The sequence below is a fragment of the Ictalurus furcatus genome, chromosome 15 (genome assembly GCF_023375685.1).
Source record: "Ictalurus furcatus strain D&B chromosome 15, Billie_1.0, whole genome shotgun sequence".
NCBI classification, from domain to species: Eukaryota; Metazoa; Chordata; class Actinopteri; order Siluriformes; family Ictaluridae; genus Ictalurus; species Ictalurus furcatus.
In genome coordinates, this window is record NC_071269.1 from 22648435 (window position 1) to 22668889 (window position 20455).

A 20455-nucleotide genomic window follows, 5' to 3' on the forward strand; every position below is an offset into this window, starting at 1 on the left:
TCGGGATATGAGAGAGTTCATGTTTTCTTTGCAGAACAAAGACAAAAACAAAAAGCACAATGAGCAAAACTCACAACACTTTGGTGGCGTGAAGAAAAAGAAAGAGTTACACCAGAGTTTCGTTTAAAATCAGATATGTACAGAAAGAATACCAAGACAAAAAAAAATTAATAATAATAATAATAAGCAAAAATAAATTCTCAAAATTTGTCACTATTTCTAAACAGTGTGATCAATTACACGAAATATAAAGAAGTAAAAACACCAAGTGGCATCGAGGCAAAGAAAGACGGACGAGTGGCTGGATTTGACGCGTCAAGCGTGGGCGTGTGGCAGAACGTGATCCGTTTTCAGGGTTAAAAACGATGAAGCAGATCATTATCTTCTCTGCGCGAGACCCTGGATTATTTCAGTCATGCCGATGATCGTCGCGTCCTCGGTTTCGATCGCACGGCTCCTCGATTAATCGGTAACGCGAGGTTATTTCTCCCCCCCCCTCCTCGATAGAAATCTTTGGGTGGAAGGAAACGCTAGCGAGCTGGACGCCTTCGAAAAGCCTGCGAGGATCGGGAATAAATTAGCACGGGGAAAGCGGAAAAACAAGACCCGACGCAGGGCTTTAAACCGTACTTAACTAGAAAATCAATCAAAACCCACAACCGAGAAGCTGAAACTGTGGTCAAGTTCAGAGGCAGCGAACAATTACAGCCCACGCGGAGCTCTCGGGTTTCTCCCCCCGCTCGTTCCTCTCGCTTAAGTGCCAGCAGTTTTAGCAGATGTCAAAGATATTATGTTCCTTCCTTCTTTCCGAGCTCTGTGCTGTACAGGCTTCATTTCCTGACTCGCAGCCTTACTCGGGGGTCGGCCGATGCAGCTGAAGCGAGCACGGAAATCACAGACATGACGCGCACTAAATATCCTCATTATATACGTTTAAGATGCTTCGTGTATATAACGTGTGTGTATATAGATATATAAAACGTACGAGCTAATCCCGATCCGAGTCGATCTTTACAAGCCTCCGTACTGGCGCGTTAATCCTCAAAAAAAAAAAAAAAAATCCTCTTAGCTATTCTACGATACCAAGAATAGATAGCGTATATGTTTATATTTCTTCCATAAATCTTCCGTATTTACAACGAACGCATTTATATTACAGGATGGGAAGCGGACGCGAGCGGTGTGAAACGGCGTTAAACAACAAAGTGGTAAAGAGACTTCGATTCATTCAGTCAGTCAGTGGTGATTAAATAGAAAGCTCCAGCATTTCTTCGTGGTTTACATTTCAGGGTGTGGTGGTGGTGGTGTTTTTTTTTTATCCAAGGGTCTGCTTTTTAAGGCAACAGGGTGGCTGGAGGTTTTCATCCTCAGCACAAACGCAGTTCATTCTGCTCCTTCATACGTCGTTTCCACCCCTGTTGGTACGTGTCATTTATGAGGTAAAGATCTAAAAACTCGAGCGTTGATTCTTCCACCATCCCTAACCTCCCCACCCTCCCCCCAAAAGAAAAAGGTCGTCCGGTCCCGACTATAAGATTTCCTCCACTCCGTGAGCGAAGATCATGACTAATCCCGGCTCCAGGATCATGTCCTCGCCCATGTGCTGGTTCTCGCACGCCATCACCACCACGGCCTGTTTGCCCGGGATGCGTTTGGCCACGTAGTTCTCGTAGTAGCGCCGGTTCATTTGGCGCGTCTCTAGCGTGGCCAGGCCCTGAGGCCAGTTGCGCTCGTGGGCGTTCTCGATGAGCTCGTTGACGATGGAGAGAGGACACCCGCTGTCGATGAGCGAGCGCTTGATGACGGCCTGCAGGACGGCGTCGGGCGTCGAGATCATGCCTCCCCAGCGCGTCACGCGAGCGGGCTGCAGCGAGTTCACCCACCTGGACAGGAAATAATTACACACTTAATTAAAAACCTGCAATTTACTTATACAGTTGTGTGACCAATTAAAGGAAAAAAAAAAAACAAAACTAAACAAAACAAAAAACCCCAGGTTTTATTTTTATGGCATGGTCCAGCTCCATTTATCCCCTTAGACCGCTTCATTTTAGGCAACAGGTCACATTCACTACACTCCGTCAACAACACTACAACACATCGTCTCTAAAATTTGCCACGTCACGACCTGGAACTGAAACGGACTTAAATGGGATTATATATTGGGATTATAATCCATGATCTTGAAGTAGCAGGGAAAAAATTCTATATATATATTGTGAAAAACTGTTTACAAATAAGCATTAAAATGCTACGTTTGCACAAGTTTTCATTCATGTTGCGGTAAAACACCTACATTAGTTCTACTGTAAATAAAAATGGTTACAGAGTCAAATATTTCGCTTACTAATGAACAATTGTTTATCATTAGGGCATTTTACCAGTAGCCGAGTTCACTGCTCTATGTCGCCCCCTTGTGGAATAACACGAGCTTTTCCTCCCCAGGATTTCAATTCAATTACGGTTTAATTTAGCCATATATCCGACACCCTTGCCTTAGTGAGAAGAGTCACTGCACGTCGATACAAAGTCCCTTGGAGAGACCACCTTCATCCCCTGATGAAACATTTCCATCCTGACGAGTCGCTTGGGAGTTATACTACTATAATTATTAGGGGCGTAAACCTTTTCTACACGATACGATCCAGTTTCGATTCACGTCACCGCTGAAGCCGATACGTTACGATTCGTTTCATAAGGTCAATGGTGATCCCACAGAATCTGCAACAATATTATTCTATTATGATTCATACTGCAACGATTCTTTTGATTCGCGAGGTAACGAGTCGATTGATACACCAGTTCGCGATCGATAGCGATCCGTTTATGAATTCGTTTCATTCGCAGCCTTTTAAATCTATACACTGAGCCAAATCGTTACACCCATATTAACAATACAACATTCCACACACACACACACACACACACACACACACACCCCCCTCCCCCAATCCGAAAAATATAAACGTGCAAAACGGTTCGTTATGTACTGAAACTATTGTAGAGTTGAACCTGAGGCGTTGTTGACGCAGAAACTAGCTGCATTTCTGCCTTATCTAGAACGTCTTGAAGAGCGGTCCAGGACACGGCTGTATTTCTGTAAGCAGTGGCAGCGAGACGGAGTTCAGGACTGAGAAGGAGAGAACAGAAATAACACACTCACTCCAGGATCTCGTTGTACTCGATGCTCTCCTCCAGATTCTGCAGGTTGGGGTTTGCGCTTCGGATCGCTCTCATGTACGCTTTAAGGAGCTGGATGTCCCGTTTCTGCGCCAAACAAAACAAACAGCGGAGTGTTTTCACCACAGCCGGGGTCAGGGACATGACACTACTGTGGTGTAGTGTAGAACACTGGCATGCATTTTGATGAGCCTATCGTGTGTGTATGTGTGTGTAAGAGAGAGAGAGAGCGAGAGCGGACAGATAGAGATAACAGGGCCTTCAGGGGTTTGCCCCTATGGTTTGGGGACAATAAATAACAGCAGCGTCAGCGTTTAGGTCTAACCTGCTCCGCCAGCTGGTGTTTGTGCTCAGCTGCGGTTTTCTCCAAGTCTGCGATCTTGGTCTGCTGCTGCTGCACGACACTGCGCAAGTGTTTGATGCAGTTGTGGTTCGGAACCTCATCTTTGGGCATCTCCAACCTAGACAACACAGGCAGAGGAAACAACAACAACAACAACAACAATGTCTATTTAAGTATGCAATAGAATTCTTGGGGGGGGGGGATATGGGAAAATAATCAGTAATGGAATGGGTGGTATGATGTGGCCCTGTTTCCACCCTAAAGCGGATTATTTTCTAATAACGTTCACATTCATTTCCCAATGATCCAAAACGAACGGCACATACTTTTTATCCATCTGTAGTTACGTTTAAATGCAGTGGAACGTCTGTGAAACAACCGACTGTAGCTCTGCTCATCACTTACAGTTGAGGTCACAAGTTTATCTACGCCTTGCAGAATCTGTAAAATGTTAATAACAATAAAATAATAATAATAATAATAATAATAATGATGGAGGGATCATAAAAATTGAATTTTTTTTATTGCACATGTTTTTATTTAGTACAGCCCTGAAAAAGCTATTTACATGTAAAAAAAAAAAATAAAATAAAATAAAAAAAAATAAGCTAGTTAAGATGTTTCTCAGAAGACAAAATAATAAGTGATAAACAGTGCGCAGTTTAACTGCTCAGGACAAACAAGGGACTCATGAACAACCATCACTAAGCATAACATCGACAGTCGTCGATCAACACGGGATTAAGAATCGAGGGTGTGTAAACTTTTGATCCGGTTCATTTGTGTAAATTCAGTTATTATTGTGTCTTGTGGATTATACATGTGTGAAATAGCTTATTCAGGGCAGAACTAAATAAACAAACAAACAATTTTTCCCTCTTATTATTATTATTATTATTATTATTATTATTATTTTTCCTTTTATAAATGATCAACATTTCTGCAAGTCTCATGTAAACATACGACCTCGACTGTATGTTACAGCAGTTATAAACGGTCACTCTTTCACCAAGCTTCTCATTTTCTCTCAGCCGTGACGTTAAGACAAAAAACAAACAAACAAACAAACAAACAAACCAACCCGCGGCTGATAAACTGCAAAGTAGCGTTTTAATCCTTTTTTTAAAGTCATTCATTATTGCCTGGTTTCATTCATTAAAAACGTTTTTGTCTGTGGCATTTTTGAGCTTAGCTAAATCAGGCGCTGACGTTTTAACCGTCTGATCACGGTGAACTCGGACGCTTTTCCGGTTTCCGCTTCCTAAACACGCCGAGACGGCGGACTCGATCGGTTTCGTTCGGCTGCGCGGGCAAAACCGGCGAACCTGCGATAGCATGGACCGCGTACTGCGGCGAGTGTTTAGGTTTGTCGAGCGCGAGTGTGCTTATTTAGCATTTAAAAATCAACGAACATTCGATTATTGTCACTAAATAAAGATGTGAAGGAACGCAGGTTACGCCAGCGCAAAGAAACTATTCGGTTCAGTAAAATGATGTGTTTATTTCATCTGTCCATATAAGCTAAGCTAAGATAAGCCCACACTGAGGAAATTCCCTCGTTACGGCAGCTCAATTACACACACCAGGCAAGAAAATAAACACGAAATAGGAATAGAAAAATATATTTAAAAATACCCCCAAAAAATAGGAATAGAAAAATAAGAATGAGTAATAATAATAATAATAATAATAATAATAATAATGAGTGGTACAATGAAATAGGTAAAAAAAAAAATAATAATAATAATAAAAATAAAAAAAAAAAACACTTATGCCGAATAAATTAAATTCATAAATTAAAGCATTTCAAATTTAAATTACATTAAAAATACATTTATTCTACTATCTGTTTATTTTTCTCTTAACAACTGCTTTAAACGAAAATGTGCTTAAAATTTTTTTTATCAATTACAGATTTTTAAATCTATTATTATTATTATTATTATTATTATTATTATTAGTTTATTTTATTAGTATTACAAACAGGACATTTCTCAGCCTCTGACTTTTGGACGGTCCCTGCAGAAAACCACAACGTAATTAAAGATTTAAATCCCATTTTCAGCCCTTTAATTTCCTAAAGTACTCAGAGTGCAGAATAAACAGAGGGGAAGCACGCGTGTGTGTGTGTGTGTGTGTGTGTGTTTGTGTGTGTTGATGGATTGCCTGCTCACTGACCCGCAGCCCTCCTCGCAGACGACGGGTCGTTTGGGGTTGTGCTCGCAGTCTTTGAGGTGAGACTGGAGCTGGTCGAGGCGCAGTGTCGCAGTGCAGCCGAAGCCGGCGTTGTCGCAGGAGATCTGCAGCTTGGACAGCATGTTGCGCATGATGCGTGGCACCGGCCGCAGGTGTGCCAGCGTCACCACGGTGCGGTCCACCGGGCAGATCTGCTGCTGCGCAAACCACTGCGTGATGCAGGCGTTACAGAAGGCATGCTCACAGTGTGGGGCCTGACACACACACACACACACACACACACACACACACACACACACAGAGAGAGAGAGATCAGGATTCAACGTAATCGGAGTGCAGCTACACACTGCAGTGGTCCAAACGATACAGTTTTACATCACAATACATTACTCGTAGGCTCAAATTAGGAGTCTCTACTGGTGCAGGGTCTGTGCTAGAGCTGCAACAACTAATCGATAAAATCAGTAATAACGTGACCCCACGTGGGTGGGGAGAGGATGTGATCGGACCGTGGACCTCTGGGGTTTGTGGTTTTTGAGCCATGTTTAGACTGAAGAGGTTTATGAATCGTGTTTACATCCATGTGGAACTTTAGAAATCTGCCCCGTGGGGGCGAGGAGGAGGTCAGGGAGAGAAAAATTAGGAAACCAACATGAAAAACAGGTTACTATGACAACCCAGCTGTAAACAAACTTAAACATGGAGGCGGCAGGCAGGGTGATGTAATCTGTTCTCGTGTATTCATTTATCCGTCCCTTTATTTATCCATCCATCCATCAATTTGTCCATCTATCCATACAGTTATCCGTTGACCCACGTATCCGTCTATCCATTTATCTACCCATCCATCCATACATGTTTTTTTATCCATTTAATCGTCCATCCGTTTATGCTCCCACCCATTTGTTGATTTATCCATTTACCCATCTATCCATCCACTTATCCACCCACCCACCCATACAGCCACCCTTTTGTCCATTTATCCATCCATTTATTTATCCAGCCATCCATTAGTCCATTTATCCATCTAACCACCTATCCATCCAGAAATCAATCCATTTATCAATCTATTAATTTACAAACTTAACATTCCATTTAGCCCCCCTATCCATTTATCCCCCCTCCTATCCATTTATCCCTCCACCCATGCATTTATCCCCCCTCCTATCCATTTATCCATCCACCCGTGCATTTAGCCCTCCTCCTATCCATTTATCCCTCCACCCGTGCATTTAGCCCCCCTCCTATCCCTTTATCCCTCCACCCATGCATTTAGCCCTCCTCCTATCCATTTATCCCTCCACCCATGCATTTAGCCCCCCTCCTATCCATTTATCCCTCCACCCATGCATTTAGCCCCCCTCCTATCCATTTATCCATCCACCCATGCATTTAGCCCCCCTCCTATCCATTTATCCCTCCACCCGTGCATTTAGCCCCCCTCCTATCCATTTATCCCTCCACCCATCCATTTAGCCCTCCTCCTATCCATTTAGCCCCCCTCCTATCCATTTATCCATCCACCCGTTCATTTAGCCCCCCTCCTATCCATTTATCCCTCCACCCATGCATTTAGCCCCCCTCCTATCCATTTATCCCTCCACCCGTGCATTTAGCCCTCCTCCTATCCATTTATCCCTCCACCCGTGCATTTAGCCCCCCTCCTATCCATTTATCCCTCCACCCGTGCATTTAGCCCCCCTCCTATCCCTTTATCCCCCCTCCTATCCATTTATCCCTCCACCCATGCATTTAGCCCTCCTCCTATCCATTTATCCCTCCACCCGTGCATTTAGCCCCCCTCCTATCCTTTTATCCCCCCTCCTATCCATTTATCCCTCCACCCATGCATTTAGCCCTCCTCCTATCCATTTATCCCTCCACCCGTTAATTTATCCCCCCTCCTATCCATTTATCCATCCACCCGTGCATTTAGCCCTCCTCCTATCCATTTATCCCTCCACCCATGCATTTAGCCCTCCTCCTATCCATTTATCCCTCCACCCATGCATTTAGCCCCCCTCCTATCCCTTTATCCCTCCACCCATGCATTTAGCCCCCCTCCTATCCCTTTATCCCTCCACCCATGCATTTAGCCCTCCTCCTATCCATTTATCCCTCCACCCGTTAATTTATCCCTCTACCCGTCCATTTATCCCTCCACCCGTCCTTTTATTCCTCCACCCGTGCATCCATCCATCCATCCATCCATCCCTCCACGCGTCCTTTTATTCCTCCACCCGTGCATCCATCCATCCATTTATCCCTCCACCCATCCATTTATGCTTCCACCCGTCCATTTGTTTAATAGAAAAGGATAGCAATGTTACTGTTAGATATCAGCTCCGGTTTGTGGAAACAAAACTGTAACTGCTCCAGTGTATTTCTGATGGTTTGGGCTAAATATAATAACTACGATGCTTAAGAACCTGACAGTGCAAACTGAGCCTCGGATACTGAAGTCCCATTCATGAGCTAGAGCTAGTTCCTGGCCCATCTTCAACATTCTCTTGATCATTTTATTTTTAAAAAAAAAAAAAACACTTTTTTTTTTTTTTGGGATAGTTTGAGATTATTTAAAACGATTTCACACGGTGTGTGTGTGTGTGTCTCTACAGGACGAGGTACCAACCTGCACTGGCTCCTCCAGCACTCCGCTGCAAATGGGACAGAGCAGATCCTCATCTACTTCCCCCTGGAACCTGGTGACGTCGTACCCCATGGCACATTACTGGAGCTCTCTCATACCTGTAATGACAACAAAGAAGTCACGTGAGGGGTGAGCTAAAAAGAAAGCCTTATACAAAAGCATGTACATGGTCCTTTCCGTTGTGTGGGTTTAAAAAAACCTCGCATCACGCGTGATAAGTGGAAATGTGCATCAATAAACAAATGTGTACAGAGTGTGTGTACAGAGCAACACGATTATGAGCCTGCCCGTTGTTATGAAAACTCCAGCTGAAGCTTCATTAGCATATCTGATGCAGACCTTTCAGAAATGCCACACGGGTGGCATTGTGAGGTGGCAGAATCACTCCAGTGGCCTCGTATACACATGGGTAACGTGATCACAGCTCCGGTATAAAAGGTGACCTTTTGTCTGTTCCTATTCAAGACCCTGCTCTGGAGTCACACTGCCTGGGATACAGTGGTGTGTGTGTGTGTGTGTGTGTGTGTGTGTGTGTGTAAACTAGAGCTGCTGAGTATGAGATTACGGATGTTCTGCACTACTGATGTGGGACCATTGTTCTGCACACTGCAGTACTCAATAAGGCAGCGCCAGCGTAAGTGGCATGGTGCAGATTATATTTCAGAAGCTGTCTATATCGGTGAAGAAGCTGAAATTAGTTTCTTTAACGCATTTGCAGAAATCCGGTGCAGGAAAGAATCTTCTTAAAAGCCGATCGTAAATGACACACTCTCCTCGTTAGCAATTGTCACTCTCACTGCCTCACTTGGGTGTATCCATGACTGTTTAACACGGAATTTAATGAAACGTGGCCATGAGACTGGTGTAACGAAGTCCCTTTTAAAAAGTGTTGCAGCTGATTCCCGAGTGGAGCAACAGAATCAGTTCGCCTATCGTTCGCAGATCACGAGTTTGAATTCGGACAATGCCACAGAGCCGTGCTCTCTGGGTGGGAAGGATGGTGTTACTCTTTCTCCCCTGTCCATCACGGTGACACCAGTTAGTTAGTTACATTTATATAGCACTTTTCTAGCACATTACATAGTATTGGGGGGGGGGGGTCTCTTCAACCACCACTAGTGTGTAGCATCCACCTGGATGTTGCGACGGCAGCCATTTTGCGCCAGAACGCCCACCACACACCAGCTATTAGTGGAGAGAGAGTGATGGAGGTTATTAGGGGGCCATGATGGAATTTCACCAGGACTCTGAGGTTATACCCTTACTCTTTATAAGACGTGTCCTGGGATTTTTTTTTATGATTTTTAAGAGAGTCAGGACCTCAGTTTAACGTCTCGTCTGAAAGACGGTGCTGTTTTTACAGTATAGTGTCCCCGTCACTATACCAGGGCATTAGGACTTACACAGACCACAGGGTGAGCGCCACCTGCTGGCCTCACTAAAACCACTTCCAGCAGCACGCTTAATTTTCCCCCAGGAGGCCTCCCATCCAGGTACTGGCCAGGCTCAACCCTGCTTAGCGTCACTGGGAAACCAGGCGAGAACTGCAGGGAGATATGCTTCTGGCCTACACTAGCCCATCGTGGGTGTATGTAGAAGAGGGCCGATAGCGCTTTCCTCAGAGTGCACGTGCTAGGACGTGCTAGCTGTCGTCCCCGGTCGGTACGTGTAGTACGTTAGGGGAGAGCTGGTTGGTGGGTGGAAATTAGCCAAGGCCGAATTAGGGAGAAAATACCAAAAATGGAAAATGAAACATGTTTAATCACAGAGGAGCTTCCGACATTTTAAACCTTTTTAATGAACGGGTGGATGGATGGATGGATAAATGGATAGATGATTGCGAAGATTAAGACGTGGGTAAATGGATAAAATGGATGGACTAATGGTTGGATAGACAGACAGATGGGTAGATAGATAGACAGGCTAATGGGTGGCTGGATAGATATACGGACGGATGAAAGGATGGACAGATAAATGGCAAGATGAATGTATAAACAGATGGATGGATAGATGTGTAGGGCTCACTCCAACCCTCATGTGTGTTTGTGGTTCTTTCTGTTCTTCCTCCACTCCTTTCACCATCAGTTTCGTTTCTGACTCACCTGTAAATCCCACCTGCCAAACAAAACACCCGAGCATGAATAATGCAAATGGAATACACCGTGTCATTATTTCCCAAATTTAGCTCATGTTTTCTCCCAGAATTTCGCTCAGGAGCACTTATTAAACTGCACGATGCCAGCTCTGCTCTCCTCCGACAAGACAAATCGAGACGCTAGAAAACGTAAACGCAGAGTAGCGCGCAAAAAATCGAAGTTGTACTGTGTGAGAAATCATCCAGCACCTCGTCCATCCGGAAATTCTGGCGGCTTTTGTTTTAGACTATTCAAATAGCTCCGCGTCTGCGTGTTCAGCCAGGTCTAATCCAGCCGTTCTCTGTATGAAGCAGTGACATCAGCGCGAAACGAGCATGTGAACTGGCACGCGGCCAGAAGCTTTTACAACTGCACGGCTTAATAGAAAGGAATCTAAACGACCGGGATCGTGTTCGTTTTCTCATCGAATCATCACAGACGTCGGAAATATGACACCATCAGCAGCATGCCGAGGATCAGATCACCAGTGCGCTGCTCATTCAACCGAACAGGCTTTTATTGAATTATGGGATTCCCAGAAGACACGTGTTGTATTAGCTCGCTTAGCATTGCAAAAAAACGACACACCGCTGGCATAGCATCCAGCCACATTCCGCCTCGCCCTGGCATTAGATTCGTCCTGATTACAAGAAACTTGAAATTAGAGAAAATGTCATGTCATAACACTCCAAGTCCAAGCTGTACCACGCGGTGATGCTGTACACGTACACACTGTAAGGCCAAAACACCTGACCATCACACCGATATGTGCTTGTTGAACATCCCGTTCAAGATTTAGTCCCCATTTTGCCGTTATAATAACCTCCACTCTTCTGGGAAGGCTTTCCGATAGATTTGGGAGCGTGGCTGTGGGGATTTGTGTTCGCTCAGCCATAAGAGCGTTAATGAGGTTCCAGTTCATCCCAAAAGCCGGCCGTTCAGTGGGGTTGAGGTCATGGGCTCTGTGCAGGACACTCGCGTTATTCCACTCCAACCTTTGTAAACCGGGTCTTCATGGAGCTCGCTTTGTGCACGTGCCGGAACCGCTTTGGGCCTCTTAGTTCCAGTGAAGGGAAATTATAACACCATAGCACACAAAGACATTCCGTACAATCGTGAGGAAACGTAGACACATGGAGTCTCCACCCCGTACGTACATTCTCCAACCCCGTCTCCACCTTTTCCTTTAGTGATGGAAATCGTAGCAACCCTGACCATGACGAAGTGTTTACTCGAGATGAACGAATAACGATCGGAAACGTTCGTATCCGGATTTTTAAAAAATCCGAGCTGCATTTCTAAACTCCGCCAATCCAATAAGTAAGGAGTAAAAACCACTTACACGCATGTACGTATTTAAATCAGAGTTTAATAACGGCGGTCAACTTCATTAAACTCGGATTTAAATACGTACGTACTGTACGCACTTCCTCCAGACATTTCTGTATTAGAAATTCTTTATTCTAATATTTTATTCTAATATTTCTAAAGAAAATTAAAAAAAAAAAAAAAAAAGGCTTGAAATACTTCACTTCATGTGTAATGGATCTAGAATATCCATTACACATGGATATTCATATTCTATGGGGGGGGGATATTAACATTTCCACGATATTCGAATTTTTTCGAGATGCACCCGTATACAGTTTTAAGAAAATAACAAGGACGTGGTGCGATTTGGAATTTGTTAAATGAACGATCCCGAAGACTTTCCCGTGGCGGAAAACCGTTACAAAGCGGCGACACTGGAGACTCCTTCCATAAAATGTTAAACAGATCCTTACTGCAAACTAACGACAGGTAGATGTTTGTTGTTTTTATTTAAAATCAGCTTATCATTAACCTTAGGTTTATGATCATCCATCACGCAAGTCCGTGTGAATTAGTCGTTACTATAGAAACGATGTTGGTGTGGAATTTCACACCGCTCCGTGTGAAAACGTACGCTTACATATGTAACGTCGGGTGGGATTTGCAGCTTGTCCTATAAAACAAGCACGGACAGGATGAGGCTTTCAGCGGTAGATGAGTCACACCTCAAAATGTGTACACAATAACACTCGGACCACACGGCTGACTCAAACTCCTGCCACGCCGAGGGGGAGAAACAGTCCTACCTCACGCGAGCCTCATGTTTTCCTGCTGCTCAGTCTTCCTCAGGGGTCAGATGGAGTGGGTGTCCTCCTCCTACGAAAACCTCATCACGCCTCACTGAGGACAAACACAACACAAAACTGCCATTACAGCCCTGTTAAAGACAAAAAAACTACAAACAAACAAACAAACAAACAAAAACCCCACATGTTCTCCAAGATAGAGCATTAAGACAACTGGGGGCGGGGCTGGGGACAGTTCAAATCTTCTGAAGGCGTCCTGAAGTCAATCAACTTCACATTCAATCAGGTTAGGGTTTTTTTTTTTAACAATCTAAACCACTATTAAATAAATAAATAAATAAATAAATAAAGTTTTAAATGATATTTACTGTTAGCATTACGTTAACTATGCGTGAGCTCAGAGCCGGCTGTATGAGATACGACATATTTAACAAGCAAACGTTACAAATTATTACAAATTATCCAAATATAATTGTGTAGTATTATTACTAAAACGTTATTATTATTTTGTCATTATTATTATTATTATCATCATCACTGAGAAAACTATATTTTGTATTATTGTTATTATTAAAACTTTATTTTGTATTGTTTTTATTAAAGCATTTTTCTGTATGAACACTGTTAGACCTTTTTAAAAAAAAAAAAAAAATCATCTGGAGAAGTGAATTCATGGCTTTTGCAATGAATTTAGTGTCTTCATGGTTGTGTTCCAATTTACAAAATGTTTTTAAAAATAAAATCCGTGCTCCACTTTTTCGGAAGTTGGAAGATTGGCCAACATCATCATCATAATCATCATCATCATCTTATTATTATTACCACTACTACTACTACTACTACTACTACTACTACAACAACATTTCATTACCTTATTTAAAAATTTAAAACGACCATTTCAATTACACTTTTTACATTTATTTTATTTACATGTATTCGTTTAGCACACGCTTTTATCCAAAGCGACTTACAAATGAGAAAATACAAGCAAAGCGATATATATCAAGCGAAGAACAATACAAGTAGTGCTACCGTACAAGATCCGTTAATTGAGTTCTACAGAAGCAAAGTGCACAAAGTTGAGGTGTAAGAGCCAGAGGTGGTTTGTTTTTTTTTGTTTTGTTTTTTTTTTTTTTAAATGGGTTGGTTAGGTGCTCACGGAAGAGGTGGGTCTTTAGCTGTTTTCTGAAGATGGAGACAGACTCTGAGGTCCGGATTGAGGTTGGAAGTTCATTCCACCACTGAGGGACAGTCAGTGCGAAGGTTTTGGAAAGGGACCTTGAGCCACGCTGAGTAGGTACTACTAAGCGTCGGTCGTTAACCGATGGCAGATTGCGTGAGGGAACGTAAACATTCAGAACAGAGTTGAGGTAGGAGGGTGCTGTTCCAGACAAGGTCTTTACGTGAGCATCGAGGCCTTGAATTTTATTTCTTTATTGAAATAAAAAACGCCTCCAAATTTATGCTGCATTCAACTAAAAAAAACCCTGACACTTAATGTCACGCCTCCAACTAGGAAAGAAACGAATAAGACGGCCTCCTCAACCCCGAGTTCCTCTTGCTTGATGACAATGTAATCCTGAGTTCCCACTTCCAAGGCAAGACAACGCAGCATTATTGTCTTTGGGGCATTTTTATTAAACTCTCAATCCAAAACAATGTCTTTTATCACTAGTATTGAAACCCGACGCCTTCTTTAAATACGATTCACAATGATCAGAAAGCATTTAAAGCTCATGAACCTGCTTTACGTCATTTTACTGACCTTATTAACACGAGCCTGTTATCATCATCATCATCATAGGACTAATGCAATTCTTCTGATTAAGACCTTCATTAAGAACAGGAGTGCCCGTGTGATAAATATCTTACTTCCCCGTGGTCATGATTTCCCTCACACGCAGCCATTTCTGCTATTTAGACATCAAGATAGATTGCAATCACTCACGCATAGCGGATGAAATAAAAGAGCACTTATAGGAGAAACGAGCTTAATGGGTTCTCATCGCTGGAGACGGAGAGTAAACAAGATCCGAGGAAGAAGAGGCCGTGATGCGAAGAAGACTCGCATGTTCGGAGTTCTGACAGAGACAGGAGGAGAAGGTCTGATCTTGTCCAGTCCTGCTAAAATCAGACACTCCTCTCACACACACCCCTTCTCCTCATCCTACAGAATACGAACAGCTCCAGAGAAGACACAGTAGTATAATAATAATAATAATAATAATAATAATAATAATAATATCTATATTGTGATAAACTTGCACAATTAACTTTTCTGAAGATTGTGAACATCGTGATATCTTATTTAAAAAATGATTTTAATAAATACAAACTGAAGCCACTGATGGATAGACAGACAGACAGACAGACAGACAGACAGACAGATAGCAAGATGGACAGTTGAATAGATAGACAAATAGATCGTCAGACAGACAGCTTGATCGATCGATCGATAGATAGGCAGATAGACAACCAGAAAGAGACACAGACAGACAGATAGACAAATAGATATATAGACAGACAGATGAACAGACAGACACAGCAAGACCAACAGACACAGAAAGATGGATAGACAGGGAACAGACAGACAGACAGAGGGATAGACACAGAGACAGACAGAGGGATAGACACAGAGACAGACAGAGGGATAGACACAGAGACAGACAGAGGGATAGACACAGAGACAGACAGAGGGATAGAAACAGACAGACAGGCAAACAGACAGACAGGCACACAGACAGACAGGTACACAGACAGACAGGTGTGTGTGTGTAATTATTTTAAATACAAACATCATCATTTTTGTTAATGAATGTGTAACTACAAAAATAACTTTGCTGTGTTTTAAAGAACGCGCCCCCACACCTCTCCTCCCTGCCAGAATTTATTAAGAGGTGGAATAATAGACATAACCACAGAAATAACCCGGGAACGATACAGTCTCCGCTCCCTGTAACAGTACTGAACTGCGGTAGAACCGAGTGCTGAGTTCTGACAGGAGATCACTCGTATATAAAGCAGCTATAAACCAGTCCAGTGATTATTCCTCAGCTCTTAAAGCATCCGAGGGTTTGTGTGTAGATCTTCCCGGCTGTTTGAGGTGTGTGGGAGTGGGGGGTCGTGTGTGTGCGCGTGTGGAGGGGGGGGTCGTGTGCCACATGGATGCGGCTGACCTGATTTCAGCGAGGCGTGCTCAGATTGCTCCGCTCTCTACACGACACATTTAAATGCCATTTCATCTTAAAGCTCGGTGCAGCCTGCCGTACTCCCTCCATCAGTCTCAAACTAAACCGAAGCGGCGTAACTATCCACAAAATGCTCAATCACAGCCGTCCTAACATGGAGCTGTACATGCTGTTACCTCTCTCGAGATAAATTACTGATCCTCAACCTCAGGCTGTCTGGAAGGACGGAGCTGTACAAATTAATTATCCTTTCTCTCCGAGACCATCAGCACGCTGAAAACAAAAACACAGAGCCGGATTCAAATAGTTGTCCACAAGAAGAAAAAAACAAAGAGCATCAATTTTGAAAAAAAAAAAAAAACCACAGCAAAATCAAGCATTTTGTACGGACTGATTATCACAATAATAGACTTAAGTCTGCAATATACAAATGAGCGCGCGAATAAAATACAAGTTATTTCTCCGAGAATGTTTCTGTGGGCGCCGTTTGTTTTGCTTTTTTTTTTTTTTTTTAAATATAAATTTGCCATTCTAACATCGACATGGCTGCATACATGAGCCTACATTCCAATCTGAAAGATGCCTAAACAAACAGTAATCCTTCAGGGGTCTGAGGGAGTAAATCCACCCTGGATGGGTCGTCAGTCCATAACAGGACGTGATGCGTACGTACACACTCACACGGGGCAATTCAGAATAGGTGGGAGGAAACCGGAAAACCCAGAGGAAACCCACGCGGACACGTGGAGAACATGTGAAACTCCATATAGAGAGTAACACTGAAAAGCACACTACATGATTTTCACGACACAGACTGATGAAGATGATTCATCAGACCAGACCATCTTCTTACACTGTTCCACGGTCCAATTCTGACACTCATGTGCCCATTGTAGGAGCTTTCAGCGGTGTACAGGGGTCTACGTGGGAACTCTGACCGGTCTGCAGCTCCATATGCAGCAATCTGTGATGCACTGCGCGTTCTGACTCCTTTCTATCATATGGAGCATTGACTTTTTAAGCAATTTGTGCTACAGTGGCTGTTCTGTGGGATCGGACCAGACGGGCTAGCCTTAACACCCTGTCGCCGGTTCACCGGTTGTCCTTCCTCGGACCCCTTTTGGTAGGTACTAACCACTGTATAACGGGAACACCCCACAAGACCTGCTGTTCTGGAGATGCTCTGACCCACTTGTCCAGCCATCACAATTTAACCCTTGTCAAAGTTGCTCAGATCCTTACACTCGCATTCCCGCTTCAAACACGTTGACTTTGAGAACTGACTGTTCATTTCCTATCTAATATAATATCCCAACCCTTTACAGGTGCCGCTGTAACGACATAATCAATGTTATTCACGTCACCGGTCAGTGGTTTTAATGTTATGGCTGATCAGTGTATTTATATGTATAAATAAAAAAAAAAGAAATGTTAAACCCCACACACACACATATATATACATACACATGCTGTAACACTACGAGATGTCCAAAAAGGCTACGAAACACTCATTTTGATATTCAGGTGCCCTTTAATCTCTCGTATAACGCCCCAGCGTTTCCTAAGTCCTGCACTGCATATTTTTGTGTTTTCCCTTCTCCAACACACCTGACTCGACTTAATCAGATGCATATTAAAGATCATCTTTGACCTGATTCAGGTGTGTTAAAGGTGCATTAGGTAAGATTTCTAAAACTAGGTCTGCATCTGTAGGGGTTCAACGAGTGGAGCTGAATAAGAATTGAATTATTCTTCTTCTTTTTTTTTTTTTTTTTTACTACTCTTTGGCTGCATCCGAAACTGCATACTTACCTACTACGGTATATGATAGGTGAAAAGCAGTACGCCGGAGGGGTTGTATGTCGGAATTCTAAGTATGCAAGAAACAGTTGGCGAGAAATTCCCGGAGATTTTGCAGCATGCAAGGTGGACACGACGCTAGTCAAACAATCCCACAATGCAACGGGACTGGTGTGGACGAGCTCAGAAACAAAACAAACAAACAAACAAACATACATGTTACACAGCATCAGCTCTTTTCAAGTATTAAACCTCGATTAAACAGGACTTGCTTAGCAATACCCGAATAAACCGTTAACTCGTTTAAGATTTCTGTCGTTATGATGATGTCGAAGGTCACATGACTACGCCAACATGGCTACACCAACATGGCAGATGTATGTCCGGGATTGTCGTCATAATACACGCACACATACGGATCAGTACGTACTGTCATAGCATGCGATTTCAGACGCAGCCATCGAGTCCACCTCCATTTCCCCTCATGTATAAAGCTCCGCCCCCAGAACTTACAGAGGTTGTAGTAGAACCACCACGACACGGCGTCCGAGTGCACTCGGATATTCGATTGCTTGAGAAAGCAGAGTTCCAACTCTTATAAACATGCAAAACATTCTCCTCCTAGTGAGTTATGAGAACGTGAATGTGTATTGGGGGCGTGTCCATAAAATGATTAACAAGACGCGGATCAAAACACAAACATACATATCTTCCGGACCGGAAGGGAGGTTTCCAAAGTGGGGTTTTTCCTGCTACCTAATACATGTGTTGTAACTTAAACTATTAAGTAGGATCATTACTACATAATTTTCCACTTTATTTGTACTAGTAAGAAATGAAAAATATTGACTATTGCACCTTTAAAACGCAGAAATGTGACTCAGTGTCGTTGTGTTTTAGTTTTAAACCCATTATTTAAACTCTGAATTCATGTAAAAACTACAGGGGCGAACATTTAATCATAAATAACCGTGTCAGGAGTTAAAATCGGTAAGAAAAAAAAGAAAAAACAACTGATAAACAACAGAAATCTATAAAACTCGATGTACTACTACTACTACTAGCTAATCACGTGACTTAATCACGCTAGCTAGCTACAGTGACTACATCATATAAATATATATATTTTTGAGTGGAAGGTGATGTTTGTGTTGAGAGAAATAGCCAAACTTGAAACTATCAGAACATTATTTATGGCCTGGAGTAGAATGTATCATGTTTTAACCTGCAGACTGTAGCTAGTTTTGTGCATTTGCGTCAGCAGATGCCGTTCTATTTTTTTCCCCACCCGTACTCCTATAAATCCCGCCTCCTGGGCAATGATTGGCGAGTTGTTCGAGTCACGCTTAGACAATTGGATGACTGAGGAGCGTGAGTCACTCGCTACCCAATCAAATTACAGGAAGTGAGGTTCGTCGAAATACGGGTGAGCAGAAATTCCGCGACGTGCTATCATGTTAGAACGGCTAGGAAACCGATTTATTGTTGCTCGGTTATATAGAAATAAAATGCCAATGACCCGTTCGGATTGAAAAATTGACTGCTTTTCAATCTCCATAGTAACGAAATAGGGGGGGAAATGTCAGCTAGCCAGCTAATGCATCCCATCCTGGGAGGAAAAAACAGACGTCTTCCCAGCTCGCGCGTTAGCTATTTGGAAAAACAAAACACGAATATTTCACCAGTACCTTTCAGTACCGGTTCCAGTACCCGTTCCAGTACCCGTATCCTTCCTCGAGTCGACGAGTTTAATGCGATTTTTCCCAATTTTTCTACAGCGTCTTTGAAACTATACCTTCCTCTTCCTTAGCTAAAAAAGCGATGCGTGTGTCACTTATAAGCCCCTCCCACAGGATCCATCCCACATCGCGTCCTATTGGCTACATCCTGCACTACGTAGTGCGTAGAAAACGTGATTTAATAGCCAGTGTAGTGCACTTATATAAGGGAGTCAGGAGCTATTTGGGATTGAACCATAGAGGACCTTGAGAACAGTAGAAGGAAAGTGTAGTAGGGGTGTAAGATGTCAGAGCAAATTAAGCATCACACCAGCAACTATATCATTAAATAATTAAACCAAATAAATCACCAAAGGAAGAATAAACTGTAGTAATATTAATGACTAATAATTAAATGACTTCTCATAAAACATCTCAGTTGTTTTTAGGCTATAAAGGCATTATAGAATAAGACAGGCCTGCTGCAAATATAATAATAATAATAATAATAATAATAATAATAGTGGTTAGCACGTTTGTCTCGCACCTCTGTGGTTGGTGGTTCAAATCCCGTCTACGTCCTGTGCGCACGGAGCTTGCACGTCCTCCCCGTGCTTCCGGGGTTTCCTCCGGGTACTCCGGTTTCCTCCCCCAGTCCAAAGACATGTACTGTAGGTTGAATGGCATTTCCAAATTTTCTCTAGTGTGTGAATGTGTGTGTGTGATGTCCAGGGTGTCCCCCGCCTTCATTATTTTGGCCCCGGGTCAACCGTTTTGGGTCTCGTCATGTAAATCATTCATCTCCGGTAAGTGCTTTATCCCGGTCAAGGTTGCGGTGCATCCGGAGTCTATCCCGGGAATGCTGCGTGTGAGTCAGGAATACACCCAGAACAGGATTCCAGTCTATCACAGGTCGTCATAAACACATACGATCACGCGCTCGTTCACGCCGTGTAGTTCATTTATCTCCGGTACGGGTTTGATCCTGGTCAGGGTTGCGGTAGGTCCGGAGTCTATCCCTGGAACGCCGTGCGTGAGCCGGGAGCACACCCGGCCGTATTACAGGACACCGTGCACACACACGTTCCCACCCTGGAACAATTTAGCAAATCCAATCCACCTATTAGA

At 43.2% G+C, this 20455-nt stretch overlaps 1 protein-coding gene across 3 annotated transcripts; it reads right to left on the minus strand.

Moving 5' to 3' along the window:
- On the minus strand, positions 1-20256 carry rnf41 (ring finger protein 41). 3 transcript variants are annotated; one of them, XM_053643483.1, is made up of 8 exons: positions 19298-20256; positions 15986-16082; positions 12622-12715; positions 8352-8467; positions 5702-5973; positions 3506-3641; positions 3164-3267; positions 1-1883 (listed from the first exon to the last, which is right to left on the minus strand). In XM_053643483.1, the coding sequence occupies exons 4-8, from the start codon at positions 8439-8441 to the stop codon at positions 1529-1531; spliced, it is 957 nt and encodes a 318-aa protein (XP_053499458.1). In that variant the 5' UTR covers positions 8442-8467; positions 12622-12715; positions 15986-16082; positions 19298-20256; the 3' UTR covers positions 1-1528. The 3 variants fall into 3 exon arrangements, with proteins under 3 accessions (XP_053499458.1, XP_053499460.1, XP_053499459.1); XM_053643485.1 differs by lacking the exon at positions 19298-20256 and adding an exon at positions 17622-19116; XM_053643484.1 differs by lacking the exon at positions 15986-16082.
- Positions 20257-20455: the final 199 nt, after the last annotated feature.

Bases quoted from the DNA above. Each gene is read 5' to 3' on its own strand.
- rnf41 (XM_053643484.1), bottom strand. From the start codon at position 8,441: ATGGGGTACGACGTCACCAGGTTCCAGGGGGAAGTAGATGAGGATCTG. The intron at 5,974-8,351 runs GTTGGTACCTCG...TGTGTGTGTCAG, and splicing joins TGCTGGAGGAGCCAGTGCAG to GCCCCACACTGTGAGCATGC. The intron at 3,642-5,701 runs GTCAGTGAGCAG...TGTGTTGTCTAG, and splicing joins GTCTGCGAGGAGGGCTGCGG to GTTGGAGATGCCCAAAGATG.